At 36.1% G+C, this 26,803-nt stretch overlaps 1 protein-coding gene, 1 long non-coding RNA gene and 1 other non-coding gene across 3 annotated transcripts; all 3 read left to right on the forward strand.

Annotated features, from left to right (window-relative positions):
- Positions 1-1,411: 1,411 nt before the first annotated feature.
- Positions 1,412-2,685, forward strand: LOC116167978. Its single transcript, XR_004144682.1, has 3 exons — positions 1,412-1,545; positions 1,603-2,224; positions 2,283-2,685. It is a non-coding gene; the product is annotated as an uncharacterized LOC116167978 (long non-coding RNA).
- An 8,922-nt stretch (positions 2,686-11,607) lies between these two features.
- Positions 11,608-11,680, forward strand: Trnar-ucu. The gene has a single exon. It is a non-coding gene; the product is annotated as a tRNA-Arg (tRNA).
- Positions 11,681-18,021: 6,341 nt separating this feature from the next.
- LOC116167979 (4-coumarate--CoA ligase 1-like) lies at positions 18,022-25,897 on the forward strand. The gene is made up of 7 exons (XM_031483606.1): positions 18,022-18,347; positions 18,403-18,613; positions 21,009-21,139; positions 24,081-24,306; positions 24,357-24,542; positions 24,589-24,732; positions 24,781-25,897. The coding sequence occupies exons 1-7, from the start codon at positions 18,147-18,149 to the stop codon at positions 25,416-25,418; spliced, it is 1,737 nt and encodes a 578-aa protein (XP_031339466.1). The 5' UTR covers positions 18,022-18,146; the 3' UTR covers positions 25,419-25,897.
- The last annotated feature ends 906 nt before the right edge of the window (positions 25,898-26,803 follow it).

Genomic DNA, 26,803 nt, shown 5'->3' on the forward strand with positions numbered 1-26,803 from the left:
ATCATTTAATGTCATATACTTTATGTATAGACAGTCTTTTGTTGAATTGCTCTAAATAATATACTTGAAAAGTAAATCGTATGAGATCATATTCGTTTAATGAAAATTGTCAAATAGCCAATTGCCATTTCCAATTCACGAACCCCGATCTACAAATTCGATAAGGAATCCACCTAAAAAATTTCATCGTAATAGGTCGATTCGTTATCGAGATATCGTGTTAACAGACGGAGAGCCACTAGGAGTTCGTTAATAATTGAAAATAATAATAATAATAATATAATAATATATATTTGCTGTCAGCAGACAATAGGTATAACATTGATATTGACAAAGTCACATAAACGATACATAAATTTTGTATAAAAACACAAACACGTAGGTAAACTAACACTAAACAATAAAATCGCTCACTTTATCTGTAAAATGCGATGTTGTTGTTTTCGTAATTACATATTTGATTCAGTAACAACAACAACTGAGAAAGTTAGCAATAGTGCCGACTTAATTGGAAACAGCCTGTATATTATTTTGATTTTTAAGTAGGGCCATGAAGTCCGGTGACCTAGGCGGTCATCTGATTGGTTTGTGTGTGCCAGTCCAACGTCTGTTAAAATCGCATTTAAAATATATTCTGTAACTGACCTTGAATTGTGAGCGGGTGCCTCATCCTGTTGAAAAAATATTTCATTTCACTGTGACAAAGGTCCAGCAATTCTGGTAATTTGTTTTGTAATATTTCAAAGCATCAGAGTGCAGCCACTGTCAAAAATTGCGTATATAATTTTGTGCACAAAATAAAGCAAAGAAACACTGAAACTAAAACGGCCCTGTAGTTGTAGTTACAAATTGTATGTAATTTCCTTGTTACCAGTATCTTATATTTTGAACAATATTAACTTTATTATGGTTTAAATTTATGTCTTTTCTAAATTTTTTGAATCTTCTTTTTAGAAACTCGTACTTCTTCCGTCCATTTTTCTGGACGAAATTTGTGACCTTGCTTCCATACATTATTTCGTCAGGTTCGTTCCGCTGATCATGATTTTGAATAGGTTTAGAATAGCGGTCAAAATGTAGCAAATTAGATTTTAGACAGAATACGGTAGCAACGTAGATGCATTTAAAGGTATTGCAGATAATTGCGAAGATTCGTATCTCTACAATTGTAGGAACATGATAAATATGACCAAAAACTGATAAACGCCATTTGTAATTCAGAATGACCTATGACATTATAATGATTAGCTTGAATTCATTGCATAAAAATGTGCAAACTATTTCTTCGGTTAATCCCCTAACTTAGACGATGCCCCAAAACATCCGATTGCAGTAGATATCTCAGAATCTGACGTCAAAAAAAGTTGGGTATATAAATTTTGACCAAGCAAATAGTTAACCAGTACCAACATCCTGCACCAAAACAACTCAAAACCATGAACTTCAAATTCTTTGTTTTTGCCATAATGGCAACCATGTTAGTGGTGTCTATAGCTGCAGCACCGGCAGCAGTCGTCAATAAGAAAGATAAAGACATCGACATTAGTAAGTGATTTGGTTAATATGTAGAGTAGATGAGTCATGTAATCATCATTCTTACAGTTATCATTCGAGCACGTCGCGATGTGAGTGAGTGTTGTGACCTTGTTGGAGGTGCCAGTAATGATCGCAGCGCTGCTGATTCTATTTTGAAAGGAGATGAAAGTTGAAGTTGTATTAATCAGTATTGTAAATATTTCCGGAGAATATTCTTTAATGATCGTAGAAACCGCAACTGAAATTTGAACGTTCAAAAATGTAAAAATACATATACAGGATGTATCATTTAAGATTCGAAATTTTGAGTCACTACTATTTATTTTATAGCATTCAAATATTTTTTACTAACTAATATCACCCACCAAAATTATATATAAATTATGTATAAATTTGGTTTACATAGGATACATGAACAAAAGAACCGAGGATATTTAAAGATACAAAAAGATTCACGCACTGTTTTTATGGGAATTTTTCGAAAGAAACTAACTAACTCGTGAACGAAAAGATATAGCGATGCCAAACCTTCGCTAATTGATTTCTACGAGTTCTCAGTTCAAGGATCAGTGCTATTGAATATGAGCCGGATCAAAAGTCTAGTTTCCGAATACGAGTGGCAAAAAATTCCCCTACTGAAAATCGTATGAGATTCTTGGTATCTTGCTTATGTTTAGTCTTGTAACGGGTAGGTGCAAAATTTACTGTTTATACTTATCTTTCTTACCCTTAAACCTTTTATTCAGGCTACTCGCACAAATTTTTTTGCAATTCCTTACCGGAAAGTGGACCAGTTATATTAAACCGGAAAATGAAGGGATGTCGCCCTTTTACTTGAGCTGACAACATGCAGACAACTAAGATAAACTCGAAATATCAAGTAATTACGCTTCCGTTTTCATCTCTTATTTAAATATTATTTTAATTTCCGGTACGATTGCCACTGTATACCTAAATACACTGCATTCATTATATGAAAGTACCTACTAGATGGCGCTGTGTGTGAAGATAAGTACACACAGGAAAAATATAAAACGGTACCAAATTATTGTATAGAAATATCCAGCATTGCGAACAGAAATAAATCAAACGATTTCACGCTTGGATTTTTGACATTAACAGCTAATGATCTAATGACAGTTCGAAAGTTTAGTTGGCAACAGAATTCAGTAAACTACCAGCTTACAAAATTCGTCACTTGTTTTATTTTTCAGCCTAATACTGACTCGTGTTTTAACCAATCACAGTGAAGGTCAAAGCTTCTCTCTGGTTTCCATCACTGACCTCTAATTAAAGTGGTTTCCACCGCTGAATGGAGTATAGTGGCACAGATTTAAATATACTAATAGTGGCAACCTTTTTTTAGAATTTATCCCTCATCTAACCAATACTGACAACAATTTAATATCCCATTTTTATGCATAATTAAAATTGGGATATCGGTGGACCGTGGACCCATCTATATGAATTTCTTCTTCTATATGTAATGTAATTCTCCATTTTTTTGGGGTTCGTTGAGATTCTTTAATATATAAAATTGTGGTTCCTTTTTATATATTAACGAATTTCTTCTTCTACTTAAACAAATGCAAAATTTGATCATCTCTTCTAAAAGGTGTCGTAACAGAAGTGTCAACATAAATAATTTGAATAAAAAGGCGAGTTCAGGCTCGATTTAGAAATGTGTTATTTTATAATATGTTTATTTGGTTGGTGGTAATTATAGGCGTGGAAAACAATTTCAATCAAATGTTTGCCACGGTTTTGGAGCCAGACGTTGTTGCGTTTGTCTACATTTTCGGCGACCTGGGCACATAAATGCCCCTTCACGGTGTTGATCGACGCGATGATGGCCGCCTTTTACTTTTGAATGGTGTTTGGCTTTCCCACATACACTTTAGACTTAAAATAAACCCCAAAGGAAGAAGTCCAACGGGGTCAAATCGCACGATCTTGGGGGCCAGTTGATATCACCGTTTCGGGAGATAATGCATCCCTCGTTGACACCACATATCTTCCAAATCCCCACCGCAGACCAAGATATCGTAACATTTTTCTGCACGATTCTGTCAATTGTACTTCGGTAGGTCGGTTGACCGAAATGATCATGCGCTAAACGTAATTTTTTCAAATGCCCATTATCGTAAAACGTTTTCGCAATTTTAACGCGTTGGTCGACTTTTTACGCTCCAATGGTTCAATTTGCCAAATGTTTATAGAAACAAAAGCAACGGGCGATCAAAAAAGGATTAACGTCGAGTCGCCATTGGAATTCAGTTTAAATATGATTTCCCATGTAAACAAAAATTCCAAAGATGACTCGGCAGCAACTATTTTTTGATCGCATGGTACAAATGTCAAAAAGAAGCAAAGGAACATGATGCGATTAAGCCTGGTTAACATCTTTAATGTGTACACGCTACTTTTAACACCCTTTATTTGTCTGGGGTTTTTAAAGTTAATCCAGACTCTAAATTTTATGAACTTTGCGCCAACATTCGCAAAAATTGGGTGGGGGAGGGAGATTTTTTGCCGAAGCTTCCAGGCGAACCTATGTAAGTCGGGCGCGGCACATTCTGTAACATTTATTTTCAACTGTATACGGAAGATTTAACAGCCGCGTAGTTGTACGTGATACGTTTATTTGAAAGTTTGCCGAATTACAAGGGAAAACTACTCTACCATAAGTTATTTTTGGGTAAATTCACTGCGAGTTGCCATCACAAGTAAAAGTAATATAAAGTGGCGTAGTTACGTGAGCGAACATTTGGTTGCATTATTTGATCAGCGTGATCTCGTTTAAAAATGTTTTACCACAAACGGGTTGCGGTGTACAGAACGTTTAATTGCGTTTATATTTTGGAGTGGTTACAAAAAAACAAATTTATTGACCAAATTTGTGCGCCTCTTTTGTTTATACGGGGCGACAATAAAATTCTGGGGCAAACGCGGTAACCGGTAAAAAGTTAAGACAAGTAATTCATGCTTTTTGCTGATTGTTAAAACCCTAAGTATACAAGGGGAAAATTAACCATTTCCATACTACGGAACATTGGTACATGTTCCACTGAGTAAACAAAATTTCAATTACCAAATTTCGAGAAACCTGAAGCCTAGTTTGCTCGTGTTTCAAATTGTCAATCGTCTTTCAAAATTCACATCCAACGAGTAGCCAAATTTACCAGGTGGTACAAGAGGGCGAATTGTATTGCAAAAGGCGTTCTACCATCCAATTTTTTGAATTGCTGCTACTTTTTAAAAGGACAAACTCGACTATAATTTGGAGCCACCTTCGATAAATGTAAGTTTTTTTAAATGTTTGCATTGTATAAAAACAGAAAAGTTTTGACATTCCTGAAGAGGTCGACCCAGGGCAATTTATTCCGTGAACATATAGGTATTTTCATTAATTGTGAAGTGGAATTTTAAGTTCATTCTTTTATGTGGGTTAAATTTTATTTAGCATCCGGAATATTTTAAATAGGAAAATGTATCAGGCGTTGGATTACTTACAAATATTAAAAATGTAGATAATTAATTAGATTTGAGACGTGATCACGAGACAGGAATTGACATTTTTTAGTATTGGTTACATGAAGTACATCAGTGTTTTACTTCATGAAAAATGTAAAGAAAAGTGAAGTTGGAACCATACTATTTTTTGATTCGTGTTCCAATAAACATCTTCATTTTTAGTTGATCTTTTGAAACAGTACCAAACCCTTAGATAATGCTACCAACTGTTCTAGCAACCCCCCCCCCCCTTCCCCACATATTTCCGAGTATATGTACCTACAACGGGCAGACTTTACAACGCAAAAATAAATTGAGATAACTGAATGTTGCAAAAATGAAATTCTATAGTTAGACAAGTTTCATGTATAGAAAAGGGAGTAAGTACCATTCGTATTTAACAATTATAGGAACATGATAAATATGACCTGAGACTGATAAATGCGATGTTTTTGTTTAGTTTACAATGACCTATGACATTATAAAGATTAGCTTGAGCTCCTTGCATAAAAATGTGCAAACTCTTTCTTTGGTTAATCCCCTAATTTAGACGATGCTCAAAAACATCCGATTACATAATCGCATAAAATGTGTAGATGTTTTGATAATTGTTGAGTGATCCATTCAAATTACAGGTACAGTATAAAGTAAAAACTAACAAATTTCGTTTGGAAAATAGTAAAACGCTTTGTATAAATAGGTGTGAATTAAATTTTGTGCTGCTTCGGTTTGTGGTGCAAAAGTTCCATTTATTTGCAAGCTTTTGAGAAAATGGCAAAACACACTGAAGCAAATGACTGTTTTGGACTTTTGCTACTTTCGGAGTTTGGGTAGTTTTAATGGCCACACGTTTTTACTACAGCAATGGTCTTGGGATATTTTAACACCCCACTCGGCTAAAAAAAAAGTTAAAAACGAAGAAGTCTTTTATTTGTGACAGTAATTACGGGTTCTCATTTCTTCGATTATCGAGGAAGAAAGTACTTACCAGCAATTCTATCAGTCTAGAACACCAGAAATCGAAAGCACTGCTTTATTATACCTACCTACATATTGTGTTGATCGTGAAAGTTTGCTTAATTATTCTACTACTTACATTCGTTTTGATTTGAAGCAATTAACTTCAACACTAACGCATTTAATTGCCCATCAAAGGCTAACTGTTTACCTAATATGCCTCAGATTGAGAAAGATGAATGGTAAGTGGACGCTAGACCTCAATGTAGATGAAAGATGGGAAGGTAAATGTTCGTATTTTTAATTGTGATACCTATAACGTCTGATAAACCTAAAGGAAGAAGAATACGAAACAGCGGTCACAATAGAAGACATTTTTAAGCAAAAAGGTTAAATTAGGGTAGGTATCTACTATTAATATTACGCGAAGGGTCAAAGTGATCAAGCTTTCTCTTTTTCACAAAGAAAGTAAGTACATATGCGTAAAACTACCTGTATGACTAATTTTCCAAAAATTAAAGTGGCCTGCAAACTAAAAACGTGCCACTTGGGATTTTCTTGGTACTGCATGAAATTCCTACTAATTTGAACTGGGAATTTCCGTAGCACTTCCGTGACTCATTATCAGGACCTAATTTACTATAGGTACCTTATGCACGTGTCAATTTTTTTCATGGGAACATAGTGTACTAAATAGCCCAGCGCACAATGTATCATCTGAGCAAAGTAATTTAGAATGTTTACTAAAATAATCGCTTAATTTGTTTAATAATGTTAAATTTCTGTGACATAACGGAACACTTAGTTAACTAACTGTACCTGCATTACGATCTTGAATAAAAGTATTAGCACATTCGTGACCCCCTTTTAAAGATATATAATAAAACTAAAACATCCAGCTAATAGATTTAATTTGAATATTAGCGTGGATTCAATGATACTGGTTACTTAGAACGAGTACGTAGCTAGATGGAATTTACTCGAAGTGCATAAGGTGGGCCCAAAAAGAATTTAAACTTATTTAATCTATGCAGGGTGGGCTATTAGTGCATGGACGGAAGATTATGGATTTATGATCGGCGCATGTTGAAGGGCTCTTAAGGCTATAACCTAAAAATATTTTCAGCAAAATTGCAGTTGTTGTATAGGGTCAGTTATATCAAAGTTGCATTTTTGAATAGAACACCGTGTATATAATTGCATATTTCGATTCCTTGGTCAATTTTTAGTCTGACTGTACCTATGTATGATAACTAAAATGAGTCGTTTAGCTGCAATTTGTCATTTTTTCAAAAAGGAGATGTCCAGCAAAAATTGAAGACCTATCGCAGTTATCATAAAACTTAGAAGGCCGTGACCCGCTCTACTCGTAATTTGCTTCAATATCGAATACGATAATTAACTCGTACACTTCTTCTTAAGGAAGACAACGTAGACCAACTTTTGCTAACGCGATCAAAAATCGATCATTCTCATTCAACGATCGGGTGACACTAATGAATTGCGAACAAACAATGACGTCAATAGTTACATTTACCTACGTTTCGGGAATGTATCCCTATAACAGGTAGTTACATCGGTATGTAGCGCCCTCTATCAAACCGCTTTGGATGTTACGGGGGTTCTCCAACAAGTAATAACAGCGTGGACAATAAGTAATGAGTTCTACTTTAAAATCAGCACGCATTACGGCCATTTTCTTTTTAATTATTAGCAAAAAAAATAGGAGTTGAGTTTCCTCACCACATTCAGGTTTACACTCACCGGGTAATATAAAGCGGCATACAAAGTCGTTAAAACCTGGCCCAAAAAATGGAGAGTAAGTAATGTCGACGCAAGCGGTTGGGGCGTTGGGTTTAGTTGTTAATGTTGCGCAAACAGTGTAGTGTAGAACATGCTTAGTAGGCCCAAGAATCTACCTGAGTAAGTGTTGGAAAACTCAAAACTTTCTAATTCTTTCTAATTGCCAAGATAGAAAATTTCTTTCATGGAGCATTTATTGTTAGTGTGGTTTGTAAATGAAAAAGGACTCATTTATAAAAATATTTTTAAGTAATTAGAATTTCTTAATTTGTTTTAATTTTTTGTGGGCGAGAATTTAATTAGAAATTAGGTCATATAAGTTTGAAGGGAAGTATAATTTTTTCCGAGTTTCTAAAAAAATTTGGGTTGAATTACAGCCACACAAGTGCTTTAATAGGATTTAACTGGGGGAAGTTATTTGTTTGACTAGTCGGAATTATTTAACATAAAACTTCAGTTTTTAAAGCTTCTCCCAGTTAGGTACAAAATTATGTTAGCACCATAAAAAGAGGGATTTTCAATTTTTTCCACATGGTTGTGCCAAGATCATTATCAAGCAAACTGAAAATAACATCAGCTGTGAAAGTGAGCACTCAGGGAATTATTCTTTTACAATGCAGCCTAATTTATGGAATGTTGTAACTTTTCTTTTGATAGTATATTATCCCAAATTATGGGTATATTGGTATATATAGGAAAAGAAGAAGGAAGTATCGCGGGCTGACCGCAAATTTCGCATCTAGATTCGTGAATACATGCATAGTCTGTCACCACGGTACCCTAGCAGGCAAGCGGAAACCGACACAAAAGATTCGTCAGCAGACTGTACAACAGAACATAAGCTGCGTCCAAGAGGACGAGGAAAGTTCACCTCACCCTCAAGACACTCGCCTCATTGAAAATGCACGTTTAAGAAAACGTCACTCTACTGACACGGGATTTCTGTATGAAAACAATGCAATAATTAGGAGAAGGGTGGCATTTAAACGTGCTTTTGTAACTATCGTTCACGGTGTCTAATGAAATGCTTCTGAAAAGAATTGAAGAGAATATTTGAATTAATGACGAATTCGAAACAAAAAATTGAATGATAAAAATCCATACATCTTCCATTTAACCAAGTTTTTGGAGTGCTGTTTGTAGTAGGCTTGCGTGTACCTTATTTTTATTTATCCTCACAACTAATAACTGATGTAATAAGATAAATACATGCAATTTTAAATAATTCTCATAATTATATAACTGAACAGAATTAGTGTTCAGTTAACTAAATAATTACAGCTGCAACTCGATTACAGTAACTTTGATCCAAAAAGTCAAATTGTGAGAAAATAAAAGGCAGTGTATTTTCGTGCCACCCGTTATAGAAGTAAAATTAAGTGCCAAATAGTACGATACGCAAGACAGAAAAAGTGAACGCTTCTCCAGGTGGCGGATAGGGGACTTTGAATTTTAATTTTCAATTTAACGTGTTACAGGAATTATGGAGAAGGTTGAGTGAGTCATTTCTACCCAGCAATCGATGCTGCCCCAGTTAGAGAATAATCTAAACAACTTCAATATGGACCTCAACAATTACTTTTTATAAGACCCTAACCGATATGTGGAAATGCACATGTATAACCGTGGGAAATGAAATGAAAGCCATTTTTGGCATGAAGGATACTGGTCACACCTCCAAAATGTGTGTGTAATATAACAGATCAAGGCACAAATTTGTTGCGAGAATGAAGATGCACATGGGAATGGTTCAACACCTATGCTGCTCGCAAGAGGAATTTGTTTTTTCTCCTAAGAGAGTAGAGTAGAGGGCACAATGATCTCTCGTACACCTCCGGCATTAGGTACAAAGCAAAATCTTAACAATCACTCGAAAGTAATAGTTCAGGAGACTTAGCAGCCTCGAAATTTCCAAAGAATCAATTACAAAAATTTTGTTTAACGCCTGAGATAAATCTTGGGCACAAATAAAAAGAGAATCTTGGTCGGATTCAAATAAATAGGCAATTAATTGATTGACAATTTATTCTGAAACAGAGAGGGACATAAGCCAGTTTTTACATTTACCTCACACGCAGACGGTCGACACAAATAAACAAAGTAAGTCTTAAAATTACGTACAGTTTTCCTTTTCCCTTAAGCACACCTTAAGCTTTTGTTGATAAAATAACGTTCTAAAACGGTTTCTACAACTGCTTTTCTACAATCCACGTAACTTTCATTCGTTAATGGACAAACTGCATTAAACTTCAACTTAACTGTATCTGCATAGATTGTGACGAAACTGCGTCTTCAAATAACAAAAAAGTCCATTACTTGACAAAATTAGGGCACAGAAACGTAGACGCTTTTTCCCGTCGATCCATTATTTCTCTTTAATTTCGTATTTATCAGAACTGCCACTTCCACTAAACTTAACCATCAGACTCCTACTTCCCTCAATCTCAAATGCGGCACCAATAAGGAGCGCTTAAGCCCCCGCCCCCTTCGGTACCTGTATGCTTTGTTATCAGCGCCCAATACACGTACGTCTTGAAATTAATTAATTGTTATCTTTATCGCAAAACCCAGATGTTCTTTAATTTTACATGAAGCAAATTGCACATGTTACAATTTAAACAAACAAACTTACACCACACGAATGATAAAATTTGAACAAGAAATTAGGCAATTAAAAACAATTCTAAAATAGAAAAAATAGACACTAAAATAGCAAATTCTGATAAAATAAACCAATTCTGTGCTTATTTGTAATGAAATCCTCCAGATTTAAATTAAGTTAAAACAGGGTGACCCGTTATTATCTTCGGTATTATCTCAGCCTAAATAAGGTCCACCTGATGTTGTTTACACATAAATTGCTAATTTTAAATATGGACAATACGTTTCCCATAAATGTTTAAAATGTAAAGAGCTACAATCAGTTTTTTTTAAATTTCCGCTTTCAACAGGAGATTGAGTAGAATTTCCACTTCAATACGCCAACGTACGCATTAGAAAAATAATTTTCGAGGCGTTTCCCTCCCGAAATCGGATAATAACAGAAGATTGTACCTAAATTTTTTTGAAATACTCGCACCCCTGGGAGGTCCATAATGCGCCTCATCTGCTTACTTTTAATCCTCTCAGAAATGGCAATGTTGCCTCTCGTCTATACAATTTTCTCCCTCCCGCATTAAATTGGTAAACTTTTTGATGAACGACATACCTACCTATGTGCAAAACAAATCGTTGCTCAAGTTTTCCTATGTCTTTTGTGTAAAGCCCCTGATGCTGTGTGTACCTAATAACTCTCAATCATTTGATTAAGCGCAGTCCATAATCTTATCAGTTCTAAATTTTCAATACAATCATATTCATTGACGATGCATACTATGATTTTGATATTTGACTTAATTATAAGTGTCAAATTTATAAAGGTATGCAACCTAAAGTGCACGATTGCATGTTGTAGTGTAGCAGAGAATTTATCTGCGTATTTTGATCAATAAACTAAGCTCTGCCATAGATTACCCCGTTACCACAGATTACGCTTCTGTCATCTGTGGCAATACATATCTACCTACCTTTATGACAAATTTAAATACTTCCTTAATTTGTAGCTATTTTTCTAAAGTAATTAAGTAAAGCATCATTTGTTCTTCTTTCTCGTTGTAGATTGATGTTAAAAATGGTATAGTAAAACTGGTTTTTGCTTTTATCTATATAATATTAATTTATTTTTTAATATAAAATTATAATAAATTGTGCAATAAACAGCGTTGATTTTTGTGCAACAAATCAAAAAACTTACGGCATGTCCCTGTGGCGCAGAGGATAGCGCGTTGGACTTCTAATCCAAAGGTCGTGGGTTCGATCCCCACCAGGGATGCACTTATTTTATGCAACGAAATAAAATGTTCACAGCGTAACGGCAATGTTCCATTTACTTCAAATTTAATACCTAAGTGTGTTAAAAATCAGGTACATGCATAGCTCAATCGCTATTCGCTTGTAACTAAATGGAAACGTTAATTGAATGATATTTCGGCAAGGTTAGAAGCCCAAATCTTTACGTACATGAAAGTTTAAATAGCCGCATAGCTTGCATCGTCAAATGTACGCGGGTACGCCATGTACGAGTAGGTATATGTACGTTTTTACACCATTTTACGTACGTACGTCCACCAGTGGCGTAACTTCATTTTAGAGGGCTGTCTTCAAAAATATTCAAGGGCCCTTTCCTTATATCAGCAAATTTTAAACGATGTTAAACTATATACTGATGTAGAAAATAGTGTCGTGATTTAGCTTTGCTGATTTTGCATTTTGTAATTCATTATGGTGCGGTTCACAGATTCATTGTAAAATTTAGCGGCGGAGCCCCCCACGAATTATTTCTTGAGTTGCTGTTTTTGAAAGTAAAACGTGCAAAACTTTTACATACGATAACAAATTGGTCTCAGATTGCAGACGCATGCCTTCAGTGGTGCCAAGTTAATTTTAGAAAATGGGGGGAAAACACATGTTCTACCCTTCATGGTATTCTAATGAAAGGTTTCATCGAAATAAATTGGTTTGTACAAACTATAACTTTCCCGTGCGACTCTTTTGCGAGATCAGTGAGGGACGGGGCCTGAGGGTGGGGGGTTAAAAATTAATTTTATCTCTCATTGTATTATAATTAAAGGTCTTAACGAAAGGAACCGTTTTCTATCAACTACTGCCTATCTTTCTGTACTCTTATTAAAGTACGGGTGGAGGGGGTGGGGGGGGGGGGGAACTAGTTTTATCCTCCATGGTACTCTAATGAAAGGTCTCAACGAAAGGAATTAATTTCTACCAACCATAGCCCTGCTCGTCGACCTCTTATCGTGATCGGGTATATTCCCTATTATACCCCAAGAACGGATTGTCGGAAGAGGTACTCACAAAGAGCGATTGAGACAACTGCAAGAAATATATCCATTGGTGATGTCAAAACAAAAGCTAGTTTGGTTTAAAAAAATGCGCTTTATCTGCACAAGAGTTGTGCAGAATTGATACTTGTTTATGTGTTGTATTGCTTTCCAACCTTACACCTCGCCTCGCCTTACACGTTTGAAGTTTCAGGCAGGAAAAAAACTGCTTGTACCTTGTACCTCAGAGCAAGTATGTATTTCTTGTTCAGGACGTAAACAAAAAATAGTATACATTGGGCTCGTTATAGGATTGGATTTTCATTCCAATGACAACAAAAAAACTAGTTGCACCAAGGTCAAAATTATGTTTTTATTATACCTGAATCACAATCTCCGTTTTAAACACTCAAATGCGTGCGAAAAAGGGCCTTTAAAACACACGTGCTTTAAAGTTGCTAAGTAACGATACTTCAAGTATGACTTTTGAAACTGTCATCTGGATGAAATAAAAAATCCTCTTAGGTCGCTTTCTGTAAATGCAGAACATTTCTTTGGCTTTTGTACCTATCCTTTGGTTGAAGCTTTCACAAACGCGCGTAATTTAGGGTATGCTTCCAAATCTGTTCCACTTTTTAATCGCAGCACTGCTTTAAAGTTTTGAATGAATGCACCAAAATATAGAAGATTTAAATACCTTTGACATTTCCTTCATATATGCCAGCATTATGGATGCATTTAAGACTGTATTCGTAAGTAACTTCCCATTCATCCAGGAAACAACTTTTCATATTCTAATAGGCTTTACTGGAGTTGGATTTTACACCTACCAACGTTTGTTTAGATTTTACAACAATCGATTTAGTGGACGGTGTATTATAGTACGGGAGGTAGCGTCCTATTTGACCGGACCATTTTCGCAAAGTTCATCTTTCTACTATAGATTTTTGATCCATAACCTATCAACGATAGGGGCGTCAGCTGGTTCAAAAGCGTGGCTTAAGATGGCGAGAGACTGCGAAAGACGTAAAAAAAATTGTTTTTCGGACCATTTTCGCAAAGCTGAAAATGGTATATATAATAGTGTACAATGTAAAAAGAGCATAAATAACTGTCAGCTGATATTTAAATGTGGCAAAACCTGTTAGCTGGGCGTCCAAAGTGTAGCGTAGCGTTAGCGCGCGCGCGGCGACTTTAAATTTTGATGACCCAGCTAACACATTTTTCCACGTTGTCGTGTCAGCTAACAAGTGGTTTCCTTTTTTTTTGCCATAAACTGATGAGGTACTCATTTCCATGCATGCTGATGTCATATTATTGGAGAAAAATATGATTGAAAGAGAATACATGAGTAAAATGGTATCACATACTGTATAATAATATTATACATGAAACATTGTATTTTATAATTTGTAACGTGCGTTAAGGACATATAATAAATCAAAATAGACAAAACAAACCAAAAAAAGGAAACTAATAGCCCTAACCACGGCTGCGGCTGCTCACGGAGAGACTGTAGGTATGATTGTGTGCGATTATCTTCCAGGCGCTACCAACTTTTATTTCCCTGTTAGGGAGCCGTGCCCAAAAATTAAAAAATAGCCCTCTTGTGGTCGAGGAAGCTAAGGAGAAAATAAGACAAACAGTGGAAGATTGTTTAAATATCTTTGGAAATAAAGACGGCGGGCGTGTATAAATTGATGATTTAGATCCCCAAACTATTTTATTATTATATTATGGTATTTTCGTTATGAGTGCAGATGGAGGTATAATACATGTGCGATACAAAATATGCCGAATGAATCAAGATAGTTTTTTTTAATAAAACATTTTTTCAATCAGACCAACGGTTTAAGAAATATAAGAGGTTGAATATTTATTAAAAACGTAACGCGAGCGTCTCAGCTCCTGGCAACACCAACCGACGCGCATAAGTCCGTCTCAGTCACACTCCCGCAGACCCGGTCTGTTTTCTTGTAACGCATTTTTTTAAGAATTGTCTAAGAAATGTGTTATTGGTTGCGTTTTGTCCTAACAGGAAAATAAAAGTTAGTAGCGCCTAAAATAATCTTACACAAACGTACCATAATCTCTCCGCAGCCGTGGTTAGGGCTATTAGTTTCCTTTTTTTAGTTTGTTTTGTCTCTTTTGATTTATTCTATGTCCTTAACCACGTTACAAATTATAAAATACAATGTTTCAATTTATGTATAATATTATTATACAGTATGTGATACCATTTTACTCATGTATTCTCTTTCAATCATATTTTTCTCCAATAATATGACATCAGCATGCATGGAAATGAGTACCTCATCAGTTTATGGCACAAAAAAAAGGATACCACTTGTTAGCTGACACGACAACGTGGAAAAATGTGTTAGCTGGGTCATCAAAATTCCAAAGTCGGCGCGCGCGCTAGCGCCCGCTAACGCTACGCTACACTTTGGACGCCCAGCTAACAGGTTTTGCCACATTTAAATATCAGCTGACAGTTATTATCCTCTTTTTACATTGTTCACTATTATATATACCATTTTCAGCTTTGCGAAAATGGTCCGAAAAACAATTTTTTTTTACGTGTTTCTTAGCCTCTCATACCATCACGCCACGCAGTCGCGCCAGCTGACGCTTGTTTTAAGTGTTAACTAAGTAAAAACTACCAGGCAGAATAAAAAGTAATTGTGCGAAAATGACCCGTAAAAATAGGACGCTACCTCCCGTACTATTATCTTTTTCAACGGAAATCGTTTAATTCACAAAGACGATGATTTTTATAAGCAAACGTCAAGTGACGTTTCCATGACAATCGTGAAATTACGAACACCCAGCCCACTTAATTAGACATGTATTCGAGTATAACGTCAATATGACTTCATTGTATTTCCTATTTTTAAATTATACTGCAGGTATAAAAAAATACTATAAGATACACGTGTATAATTGGTCTTTAAAGCACTTGCAACGTTAAAGGCACTCCGCTTTGCGTCGTGCCCTTAAACTCGTTGCGCGTGCTTTAAAGACTTGATTATACACTTGTAGCTTAATATACTATTAATTGTTGTCTACATAGTCTAGGCGATAGAGACTGTAAAATTGGCAAACTGGACATTTTGAGGTGGAAAAGAAAAAAATGGTGGAATATGTTCAGTTAGGTGTCAGAAACAACATATTAAAAATCTAAAATCCCACCCTCCAGACCCTGTGCTAAAGGCTCCAGCCACCCCACCATCCCCCAAAAACCGTGTTTTCGCTCTTTTTGGCTGATATCTCGAGATCTATGAGGTCTATATGAAATATTTTTAGCTGAAAGTATTTCTCTGGAAATTTCATACAAGGTAGATATTCAGAAGTTAGCCTAGGTGTACCTCTTAGCCTAGGAAATTCATAAAAGAGGCGAAAATCATCAATTTTCGTGGCTTTTTGCTAATATATCGCGACCTTTAGGGCTAGATGAAATATTTTTAGCTGAAAATGCTCCTCGTGAAATTTTTTACAAGGTAGATACTCAGAAGTTAGCCTAGGTGGACCTCTTAGCCTAGAAAATTCATAAAAGGAGGCGAAAATCATCATTTTCGTGTTTTTTTTGCGGTTTTTTGCAAAAATATCGCGACCGTCAGGGCGAGATGAAATATGTTTAGCTGAAAATGCTCTTCGTGCAATTTCATACGAGATAGGTAACTGAAGAGTTGGCGTAAAGTCACCTTTCACCTTCAACTTTCATGTGTGAGGAAATATTCATTGTAAAACAAAGTATTTCTATGTACCATTTATTCACGTAAAAACAGTATTTTCATATTAAAATATTCTCACATTCATTTATACCTCAACGTAATCATTATCCTTATACTTATCCAAATCAATTCGTACTTTTTCGATCAGACTTCTTAATCAAAAGTTATAGACTAGAAACCAATTTCGAAAGAAAATTCAAAGGGCTGTAACTTTTGAACTAGTAGCCCAATCTTGGAATTGTTTGAAATTATGGATTCTACAGGCCACATTCTATAAGAAAATTTTTTCCGGGTCGATCTGAGACAATTTTTTTTTCGGGGCTCAAAAAAAGGCAGTGTATAACCTTCCTTTTTTACCAAAAATCGACTACACCAAAATTTCTCGGGAAAACACTTGTTCTTATTAATTTGGGTGCGTAGAATCCAAATCAATTCGTACTTTTTCGATCAGACTTCTCAATCAAAAGTTATAGACTAGATGCGGATTCCACTTCTTCAGGCTCTTCGACGTCCTCTAGTGGTAGTGGGACCCACTAGCACTAGAGGATGTCGAAGAGCCTGAAGAAGTGGAATCTGCAGAGGATAATGATTACGTTGAGGTATAAATGAATGTGTGAATATTTTAATATGAAAATACTGTTTTTACGTTTACATAGACATACTTTGTTTTACAATGAATATTTCCTCACACATGAAAGTTGAAGGTGAAAGGTGACTTTACGCCAACTCTTCAGTTACCTATCTCGTATGAAATTGCACGAAGAGCATTTTCAGCTAAACATATTTCATCTAGCCCTGAAGGTCGCGATATATTTGCAAAAAACCGCAAAAAAAACACGAAAATGATGATTTTCGCCTCCTTTTATGAATTTGCTAGGCAAAAGGTATACCTAGGCTAATTTCTAAGTATCTACCTTGTAAGAAATTTCACGTGGAGCATTTTCAGCTAAAAATATTTCATCTAGCCCTAAAGGTCACAATATATTTGCAAAAAGCCACGAAAATTGATGATTTTCGCCCCTTTTGTGAATTTCCTAGGCTAAGAGGTACACCTAGGCTAACTTCTGAGTATCTATCTTGTATAAAATTTCCCGAGAAATATTTTCAGCTAAACATATTTCATAATAGACCTCATAGATCGCGAGATATCAGCCAAAAAGAGCGAAAACACGGTTTTTAGGGGATGGTGGGGTGGCTGGAGCCTTTAAGCACAGGGTCTGAGGGGTGGGATTTTTAATAGGTTGTTTCTGACACCTAACTGAACATATTCTACCATTTTTTTCTTTTCCACCTCAAAATGTCCAGTTAGATGTCTTTATCGCCTAGACTAACACACACAGGTTAATGATCGGTAAACAGCTTACGACAATGAAGTGCAAAAGTTAAAACATATAAAATTTATAAGTGAGGCGATCGTAACACAATTAGTTTCATAGCGTTTATGTTTTATCAATATCAGCCCAACCTTGGTTACGCCACTGTTTAATTAGTGTTTAATGTTCTGAGTACCAAAGTAAACCGGTTTCGCCTTCCTACACGGAAATCTGACCTTCGTGGAGGTAATACCCGGCCACCCGGGGAATATGAATTGATGGTAGGATAGGAACTTTAATGAAATAATAATGTTACTATCGAGCACATTGGTTCAATTATCTGAACTCATTGTGTCGAATATGTGAATGTGAACGCACTCTCCAGTTAGCGTAGTGAGTTGATTCTTACCGACATGTTCAGGTTCACGTTGCGAGTAAAAACCACCGACTTATTTAGTTCCTTTTTAAAAACCAATAATTCGAGTGGTTTTGTCCGCATTCAACGTGCCGCAAGTGCAATACGCTGCCACTTACCTAACGTGAATGTTCCGGCCCTAACCGTACCAGAGTTTATTTTCCAAAACTTTAGCAAACACCCGCATAAAACGGCGCTGGTAAGTGAGCAGAAATCCGTTAGTTAAAATAAAATAAACTAAAACGGCGGCGTAGGAATGTGCAGAAACTGGAAGGAGGTACACGTTTGAAGAAGTAAGGCGAAAGTCCCTAAATTTGAATAAGGCACTAAGACAGAAATTTCATTTGAAACAAAAGGACATTGTAGCTTTGGTTTTACCAAATATTCCGGAATACGCCATATGTCTTTTAGGCGCTCTACAAGCTGGTCTTCGTGTAACAACAGTAAATCCATTTGGAACTGCAGGTAAGTTCAGCCTAAAAATAGTCACAGTCTGCTATAATTACGGTCCAAAGTTTGCTATTGCGGCGAATGTTATTAAACTTATGCTTATCGCTACTTTCACTTGTAAACATTTGAGATTAGGCGTGCAAAGTGCTATGGCTATTATAAAGCGATTGATGAATGTAAAGGATTAGAGTCGCTTGAGCTAAACAAACGAGCTGAAGGGAACTTGAGTTGAGACACAAATTACAATTTAAGAAAGTAGCACAACTGTACACATAAGGGCGTTTGACAGAAGAAACAGTCCTTGGGGAAATTCTCGTTGTAAGTCCGTTTTCGAGAGTCACTACTAGATATGTCTCGTTCAGACCTTAAAATCGCCCTTTGTGAGTATCTCTCTTCCGACACTACGTTTTTGAGATACAATAAACCGAAACTAACGGTCTATCGAAGGATCCTCAGTATTATCGTCACTTTTTAACGACCCTATATTTTAACCTTGCTGTTTCCATCCATGTCAAATTCATGGTCTTGTGCATTGAGATAGTGCTCTTGGTTTTTATCCCAACGATGTTGGTACGTGAATAATGATTTTGACATGGACACTGTTCTACTTATGGTGCAAAATATATCTTTATCTTTGTTGGGTATGTGGCAACAACACCTAAAATACTTAGGTGTTGTTGTGTGGGCACAGAGGTTCTTCATTGCAAGTAAATTGGAGGATGGAATATATGATCTAAAAGGTTTTACCGGTTGATATCGGCTGTATCATTCACGAAATTTATGTAGGCTGAGATGGAAACGAATTCTTTAGTTCATTTCCTTATATATTTCTTTTGATTTGACCGATTTTGTTTCTCGGTGAAAGCATTGAATAAGGAATCTGAATCCTTCAACGGTGAAAGGTTCAAGATGTTATCTATTTATTTAAATAGATAACTGATGTGGTTGAGTTTTCTCTCTAGCGACTTAAACAAAGAGCCCGTCCGCACGGCCGCAGCTTGAATATAAAGTTCCATTGAAACTAAAGCATTAGATAACAAACAAGTTAAAAAGTAATTATAAACGATTTACATAAAGCGCATTTCCACTTGCATTCATTTCCCATTTGTAAGGTGCAACTTCTGTTAAAATCGTAAAAATCCGGCCACAAATATGAAAGATAGGGTTGCACATGGGCAATCCATTTTTGACGTGCTACTTCAATTTCAGTTTATAAGAAGACTTTCATTTCAATGCTTTTCTAAATAAGAAAGTTGGAACTGCACATGCGCAAACCTAAATTTTGAAACTAATGTTAGATTTTCCTTTGTTCCAAGCGCCTAAGTATCAAATTTCACTTAAATGCTTCCATAGATAAAAAAAGTTGGCACTGCGCATGTGCAAAATAAAATTTTGAAACTGGCGCTAGATTTTCTTTTATTCCAAGCACCTATGTATCAAATTTCATTTAAATGCTTCCATAAATAAAAAAGTTGGCACTGCGCATGCGCAAGACCAAATTTTGAAACTGGTGTTAGATTTTCCTTTATTCCAAGTGCCTATGTATCAAATTTCGTTTAAATTCTTTCATAAATAAAAAAGTTGACACTGCGCATGCGCAAAACCAAATTTTGAAACTGGCGTTAGATTTTCCTTTATTCCAACTGCCTATGTATCAAATTTCATTCAAATACTTTTATAAATAAAAAAGTTTGCAATTCGGTTTATAAATGGTCGAGATGCGAAAAGGGCACTGTGAATTTTGAATCGATTCGACTCAACTTTTGGCATTGTGTATTATATGGCTAAAGCTATATGCCCATATTGAATTTCATGCAATTCAGTTAATAACTAACGGAGATAAAAGCGATCGGACATTTCTAAACAAAGTTATCGTTCACACGGACAGATAGAGGGACAGACAGACAAAGGAACAGACGCACAGACCAACAGACAGACGACAGACAGCAATACAAAATTATAAACGATCTCTAGAATCGTTAATAAACGGCAAAAGTGTAAAATTATGCAACATGTAAAAAACGGTTTGTTGGTTTTTTTACAATAACTTTTTTAGCAATAAACGCAGAAAAAATTCCTTCCTTGGTGCAAGCCTCGACACCATAACGAACCAAATAGCGAAAAAAGTAGAACAAAGAACTAGTACTCGTAGCATCTCATAGAACGAGCGGACGGACGGACAAAGTGGTCACAATAGCGCATTTTTTTAATTTTTGTGGAAATGCGCTAAAAATACGGCAAATTTAGCAGGAAAAATAGATGTCATTGAAAATGATAGATACTGAAGTTACTATCATTATATTACTGAAACGGATCATTATCAATTTATTCACCAATTAATTATCCAAACTTTGCGTGCTGCAGTCATCGTCTTTTCCAGAAATTATTTCAAATGTATCATTGTTTTCAGACGAAATCAAATCTCAACTGCAGGACACTGAAGCGAAGGTTATTATCACAACATGCCAACTAGGAGAATTCGCAGACACTGTGGTGCAACGGCTACAGAAACAAATACCAATAGTAACCATAAAAACGGAGGTAGGTATCGACCATTGAGATTTGATACAAATAGTTTTGAAAAAAGGAACTTTATCGTGGATTCATTACTTCCTAAACATTTTTCATGAAACAGTAAATAAATAATTTTGATCAACTTCCTAATTACGAGGATCGTCTCATAAGTAACTTGAACTATTTTTTTTAAATCTGCGTGAAACGCGGGAGAAGTCTAGGAGTCGCGCGGAATGTGCGTCTGGGTGTAGTGACAACACTGGAAAATTCCTCTGCGCGTGCGTCGATCGAGTGCGCTGTCAAGTATGGAGACTCCACTTGCTACCAACGCCGAATTTGATTTTCAAAAGAATTGAGGAAGAAAATCTTCAGCCTACAAATAATTTAATGTTAACTCTTCGTTTCATGCATGCGTTTTTGTAAACATTTTTCATGCAAAGAATCCCGGGTGCGAGCCGAGCATCCTTACTACTAGGGAACTGTATCATACATTACATCGTAACTGGACCGACTTCGCATTCCAATATAGTTGAGGGAAAGAGTCAAATATGGCATTTCTTTTCGCATGCGCAGTTAACCTATTGACGCCATTTTGTAGGCAGTCTTTAAAAATTGGAAAAGTAGGGACGAAGTAGAGAGTTTCTTTTTGGGGCAAACTCCCCGCGGGCAATCGCGGTTGGTTCTCTCGAACTTATTAAGCGGTTGATATAGTACGTTACAAACAAAAAAACTTAATTAAGTCACGGCAACGTCTCGCCTGACCCTCCTTCGCTCAGCAAAATATCCACTTGCCCGCCTTGGTACACAAAGTACTATTAAGGTTTGGTGTGAGAAGTGGAATTTATACATACAGGGTGCCCATTATGTATGGAATAGTATATGTATATCTCGGTAAATATCGAATGTATAGGTACAAAATTTTTAGATATGAAGATTGTTTTAACATTTTATTTCCCATAATAAGCCGGCATTCAGTTGTTTTTATTTCAGAAAACAAATGAGAAACAACAAAAAATTTTTTTAATGGCAGGCACCTTTTCATTAGGCTCATTTAATAGAGATTTTTTTTTCTTTTCGATGATATAACATGTTAGTACTCTTATTCAGGAGAATTTTTCACACAAATTTATTATAATTAGATGTATACATCAAAATAAAACAAATGAGCGTGTACGGTTCTTATTCAACCTTGCAGACAAAACGAAATTAGTAAAATGGTTTTCATCGCAATGAATGTTCAAAATCTTCACTATTAACAGTAAGACAGTGGCACAACCTATCACATCACAATTGTTTTTCGTTATTCATTTGTTTTCTGAAATAAAAACAATGGAATGCTTACTTATTATGGGGAAAAAAAATGTAAAAACAACTTTCATATAGAAGAATGTTGTATACAGTGGATATTTACCGAGGTAGGTATATAGGTACTATATTCCATACATAATGAGCTCCCTGTATAAGTACGGCCTAACCTTTTGATTGCGCGGTGATAAGGTACCTTTAGAGTTGTGGGATGTGGGATTCTGCTGAATGTGCAGAAAAGCGTTTAACGTGGAATAAATGTATAGTTGTCAAACGGGTATATTTTAATTGGGGGAATTTTTTTGATTGGTATAAAATGCTTCGCATCAAAAGGGGTATCGGATTGAAAACGTGAAGAACAAGAAAAGATATTTTGGCGGAGTTAAGTACCTATAAAACCTGTAGAAATTAACAGCCCGGATACTATTCTCAAGTAAATTTTGTGACTCAAAGTAGTAAATCGAAGAGAAATTCACGGCATCTTAAGCCGAACCACCGCAAAGTATAGACAATTGCGAATTTTCGTGTGCAAAGTAATATTTAGGGGTAACATTCAAATGTTGTAACTCAGGAAACCGGAAAATTTCGGGTGAACTACAGTCGGGATTAAACATTGCGAAATTTATTATACAAAGTAATATAACACTTTAATTGGGATAATTTATTAATTACTAAGCTACCGTAAGTTTCACAACCACTCTCACCAGTCACCAGTAAAAATTTATCTAAATTACTTCAATTTATGTTCATGGAGTGATAAAATTGAGCGTAAATGCGGCAGCTTTTATCTTAATTAAATCATGTCCTCACATTACGTTTCACATCAATTAATCATTGTTAAATGAAAATATATTATCTTGCAGTATTGTGAAACTTGAACCTCATTAACAACAATGTACATTTTTATTAACTTCCACTCTGCTATCGAGTTTCCACGACTTAACTCTTCGGAGCTCTATTCGTACTTTTTACATAAGTACCTATTTGATTTTAAAAATAACTAACATAAAGTGACGGCCGGAAACGACTCGGTCGTAAATATATTTTGATAGTTTTGTCTTTTATAAGGCTTACAGTGCTCCCTTCAATTCTTTTCTGCAGTCCACGTAGATGATTGATTTATAAAGATTGCTGGTGGAGCTTCCCACGCGACGTGATCGCATGGCCAAGTTTTCGTATACTGAGCTCTGCTAAACGTAAAAGGCGCAGCGTTGCGCTGCAATTGGTTGACGGTCTTTCTAGTAATAAAATATATTTTCTATTTTCTTCTACCACGGGAAATACTTTGTATGGCTGAGCTGGTGCTGACAATGCCAAATCTTTCCTTCGAAATGCGAATGTGGGGATATGTACTAACCGAGGTATTTGAAGAAAATTCAATCTTGCGCAACCTGACGCTGTTTCGAAGATAAGCGGATTTAAGAAGAAGAATGCGGTGTTTTCATTACGAATCATGCTGTTATGGACGCTACGACAACGCATGTTCAAAGTGTGACCAATTTTTTCTCAGTTCAACATCGGCGCTGCATAGAGCATTGTAATTTCCCTCTAGCTTATTGGATTGCGTTTATAGAGTAGCCTCGGCCCCGCCTTTAGCGTATAGGCGAAAGTAAAAGAAATCAATTCTGCAAAAATGTATACGTATATACCTACACCATTTTAGGTAACGAACACCATCGCACCAGGCAAGGTCAATTTTCAAGAACTGATCGACACCGTCTGTGACCTCAATGATGTCTGCCCTAGTAATACACACGACATCGCCGTCATTCCTTACTCGAGTGGGACCACCGGAAAACAGAAAGGGGTACTTCATTCTCACAACACTTTAATTGCTACAGTGGTCGCAGTTAGTTGTAAGACATTGTATCCTCTCAAAGACACTACAGGTAGGTAATAATTAGCAATGGAGAAGAGAATAAAATTAATAGAATTTCAGATAATTTTCAAGAAACCACGCCGGCAGTTCTGCCTTTCTTTCATATTTATGGCTTAACCGTGGTGTTACTATCGCAACTTTATAGTTTAGTGAACATCATAACCATATCGAAATTTACACCAACACTTTTTTTGGACTCTTTATTAAAATATAAGCCTAGTACGATGTGTTTGGTACCACCACTAGGTAAAGTTAACGCTTATTTTGTGTTTTACTTGAGAGATTATTTTAGTGTTATTTATGGCGAACAATGAGTCTGTGACGAGGGCTCACTTCGAGTTTTTGGAGGCGATTTACTCTGGTGCAGCGCCCCTGGGCGCATCAGATGAATTGAAATTAGTCAACCGATCTGGAAAGGACCTGAAGATTTATCAAGGTAGGGTCAAATATTAACATGCTGCCGATTATCTGGTCCCTCCAACAGGTTATGGTTTAACGGAAGCTCCGGTTGTAACGGCGTTTTACCAAGGAGTTGATATACCGTCCGGATCAGTTGGTCGAGCTATACAAAACACACAGATGAAAATTGTCCCAGTGGACAATCCTAAGGCTGATCATTTAGGTGCTAACCAGCCAGGTGAATTGCTATGCAAAGGGTCACAACTTATGTTAGGCTACTACAACAAGGATAAAGAAAGCGCAGATGCCTTTGTTGATGGATGGTTTAAAACTGGTGATTTAGTGTACATGGACAAAGCCAATAACATGTTCGTGCAAGATCGCCTAAAGGAACTGATCAAAGTAAAAGGTTATCAGGTACCACCCGCCGAACTCGAAGAACTGATAAGGACTTATCCAAATGTGTTGGATGCGGTTGTCATTGGAATACCTCATGAGCAGTATGGAGAAGTTCCCAGAGCTTATTTAAGCGTAAAGGCTGATACCAAGATAAATTTACAACATTTGGACGAATTCATAGCTAGCAAAGTGTCCAAGTATAAAAGGATAGCGGGAGGATTTGCTATCGTGGACAAAATACCCAAAACCGCATCTGGAAAGTATTTGCGCAAAGATATTAAGTTACAGTACATGCAGGAAATGAAACAAAGCTCCAATTTGTAACATATTTATTATTGTTAAATTTATAGTTTATAAGCAAGTACGGTCATTGACAAAAGTAATTATCACCAATTGTGTAAACAGAAGCATAAGCAACCGACATATCTATCACAACAAGATCTGTCGGTTTCTTGAGGGAGGAGATGCCTTAATTTGTTGGTTCGCATTTCCAAGTTGGACAATATATATTCAAATGTTGGTTGTGTATGCTGCAGGATTTACCTATTCGGCGATCATTACTTTTATGTTTGATATGCATTTAGCTTTTTTCATTGTTTGAGGTCCATACTGGATGGGCTTTTTCAATAATATCGGCATCCAGTATGGACCTCAATCATTACTTTTGTCAATGACGTACGTGTAGCTCCCTAATTTTACTTTTTTCGAATAGTCAAGAGCTCAGTACTTCTTTTAAATCTATGCCAACATTAAGAAAGACAGAAAGCTTGTTATGCATGTTAATTAGAGTTTGACGGAGTATACACCTTTGTTTAAGTTCATTATGTCTCCAAAACACGTCTGACTCCTTTCCTCCTCCTGTCCTGTCCTTATCGTTAAGTACTATTTTGTTTCTGTGTATAACTTTTTCTGTTGCTTCGTTTTTGTCCATTTTTCCCTCAATTTTTATAGGGACCGTCCTCCTATAATATCAAACGCCAGTCCTCACTTTGCTCCCTTTTTTTCTAATAATCCATTTTTCCCTTCCTTTATTATTCCATAGTTGCTCTGTACCTATTTTTCTTGTCCTTCGATCCTTGCATATACGATTCTTTTCGTCTCTCTATCTCTTCTTTTACATATTTCCATGCTATTGAATCCTTCTTTTTCATTTGTTCTGTGTTCTCACGTTCTTCTGTAATTCTCCACGCCTACTGTCTTTTTGCATCTACAACTTTTCGTCTTTATGTCGTTACAGCGCTTTCCCTTCCTATTTTCTCTTTTAAAATTATCTCCTCTAGCTCAATCTGTTGCCGTTCTTGTCCCTACAGTAAATTCTGCTAACCTATGATTAGGCAACACATTTTACAGAACATTTAACTTCGACCGTTCTGCGTAGCCCCCGGAACAGTTATTTTGTTTTGACAATCAATCATATCGGGCGGATAAATCACGTAAAGAGATGTACACTCTTTTCCAACCGTAACGAACCACCTAGTTTGTTTCCTCGTTTTCGTTGTCTGCAGTATATAACCATTGAATAATAAATCTTATTATTCAATGATATAACGAAGCACCACCTCAACCAAACAAAAACCTTCTTCCAGTAATTAGAAATAATGCGCCAATAAATTAGATTATAAAACCCCTGCTGCGAAGAAGTGCTTGAAGTGCTCTCTTCTTTCTTACGAGACGCACACACGTGCATTATTAAGAATTCTCAGAGCCTT

The sequence above is a fragment of the Photinus pyralis genome, unplaced genomic scaffold, assembly GCF_008802855.1.
Source record: "Photinus pyralis isolate 1611_PpyrPB1 unplaced genomic scaffold, Ppyr1.3 Ppyr1.4_LG4, whole genome shotgun sequence".
Lineage (NCBI taxonomy): Eukaryota > Metazoa > Arthropoda > Insecta > Coleoptera > Lampyridae > Photinus > Photinus pyralis.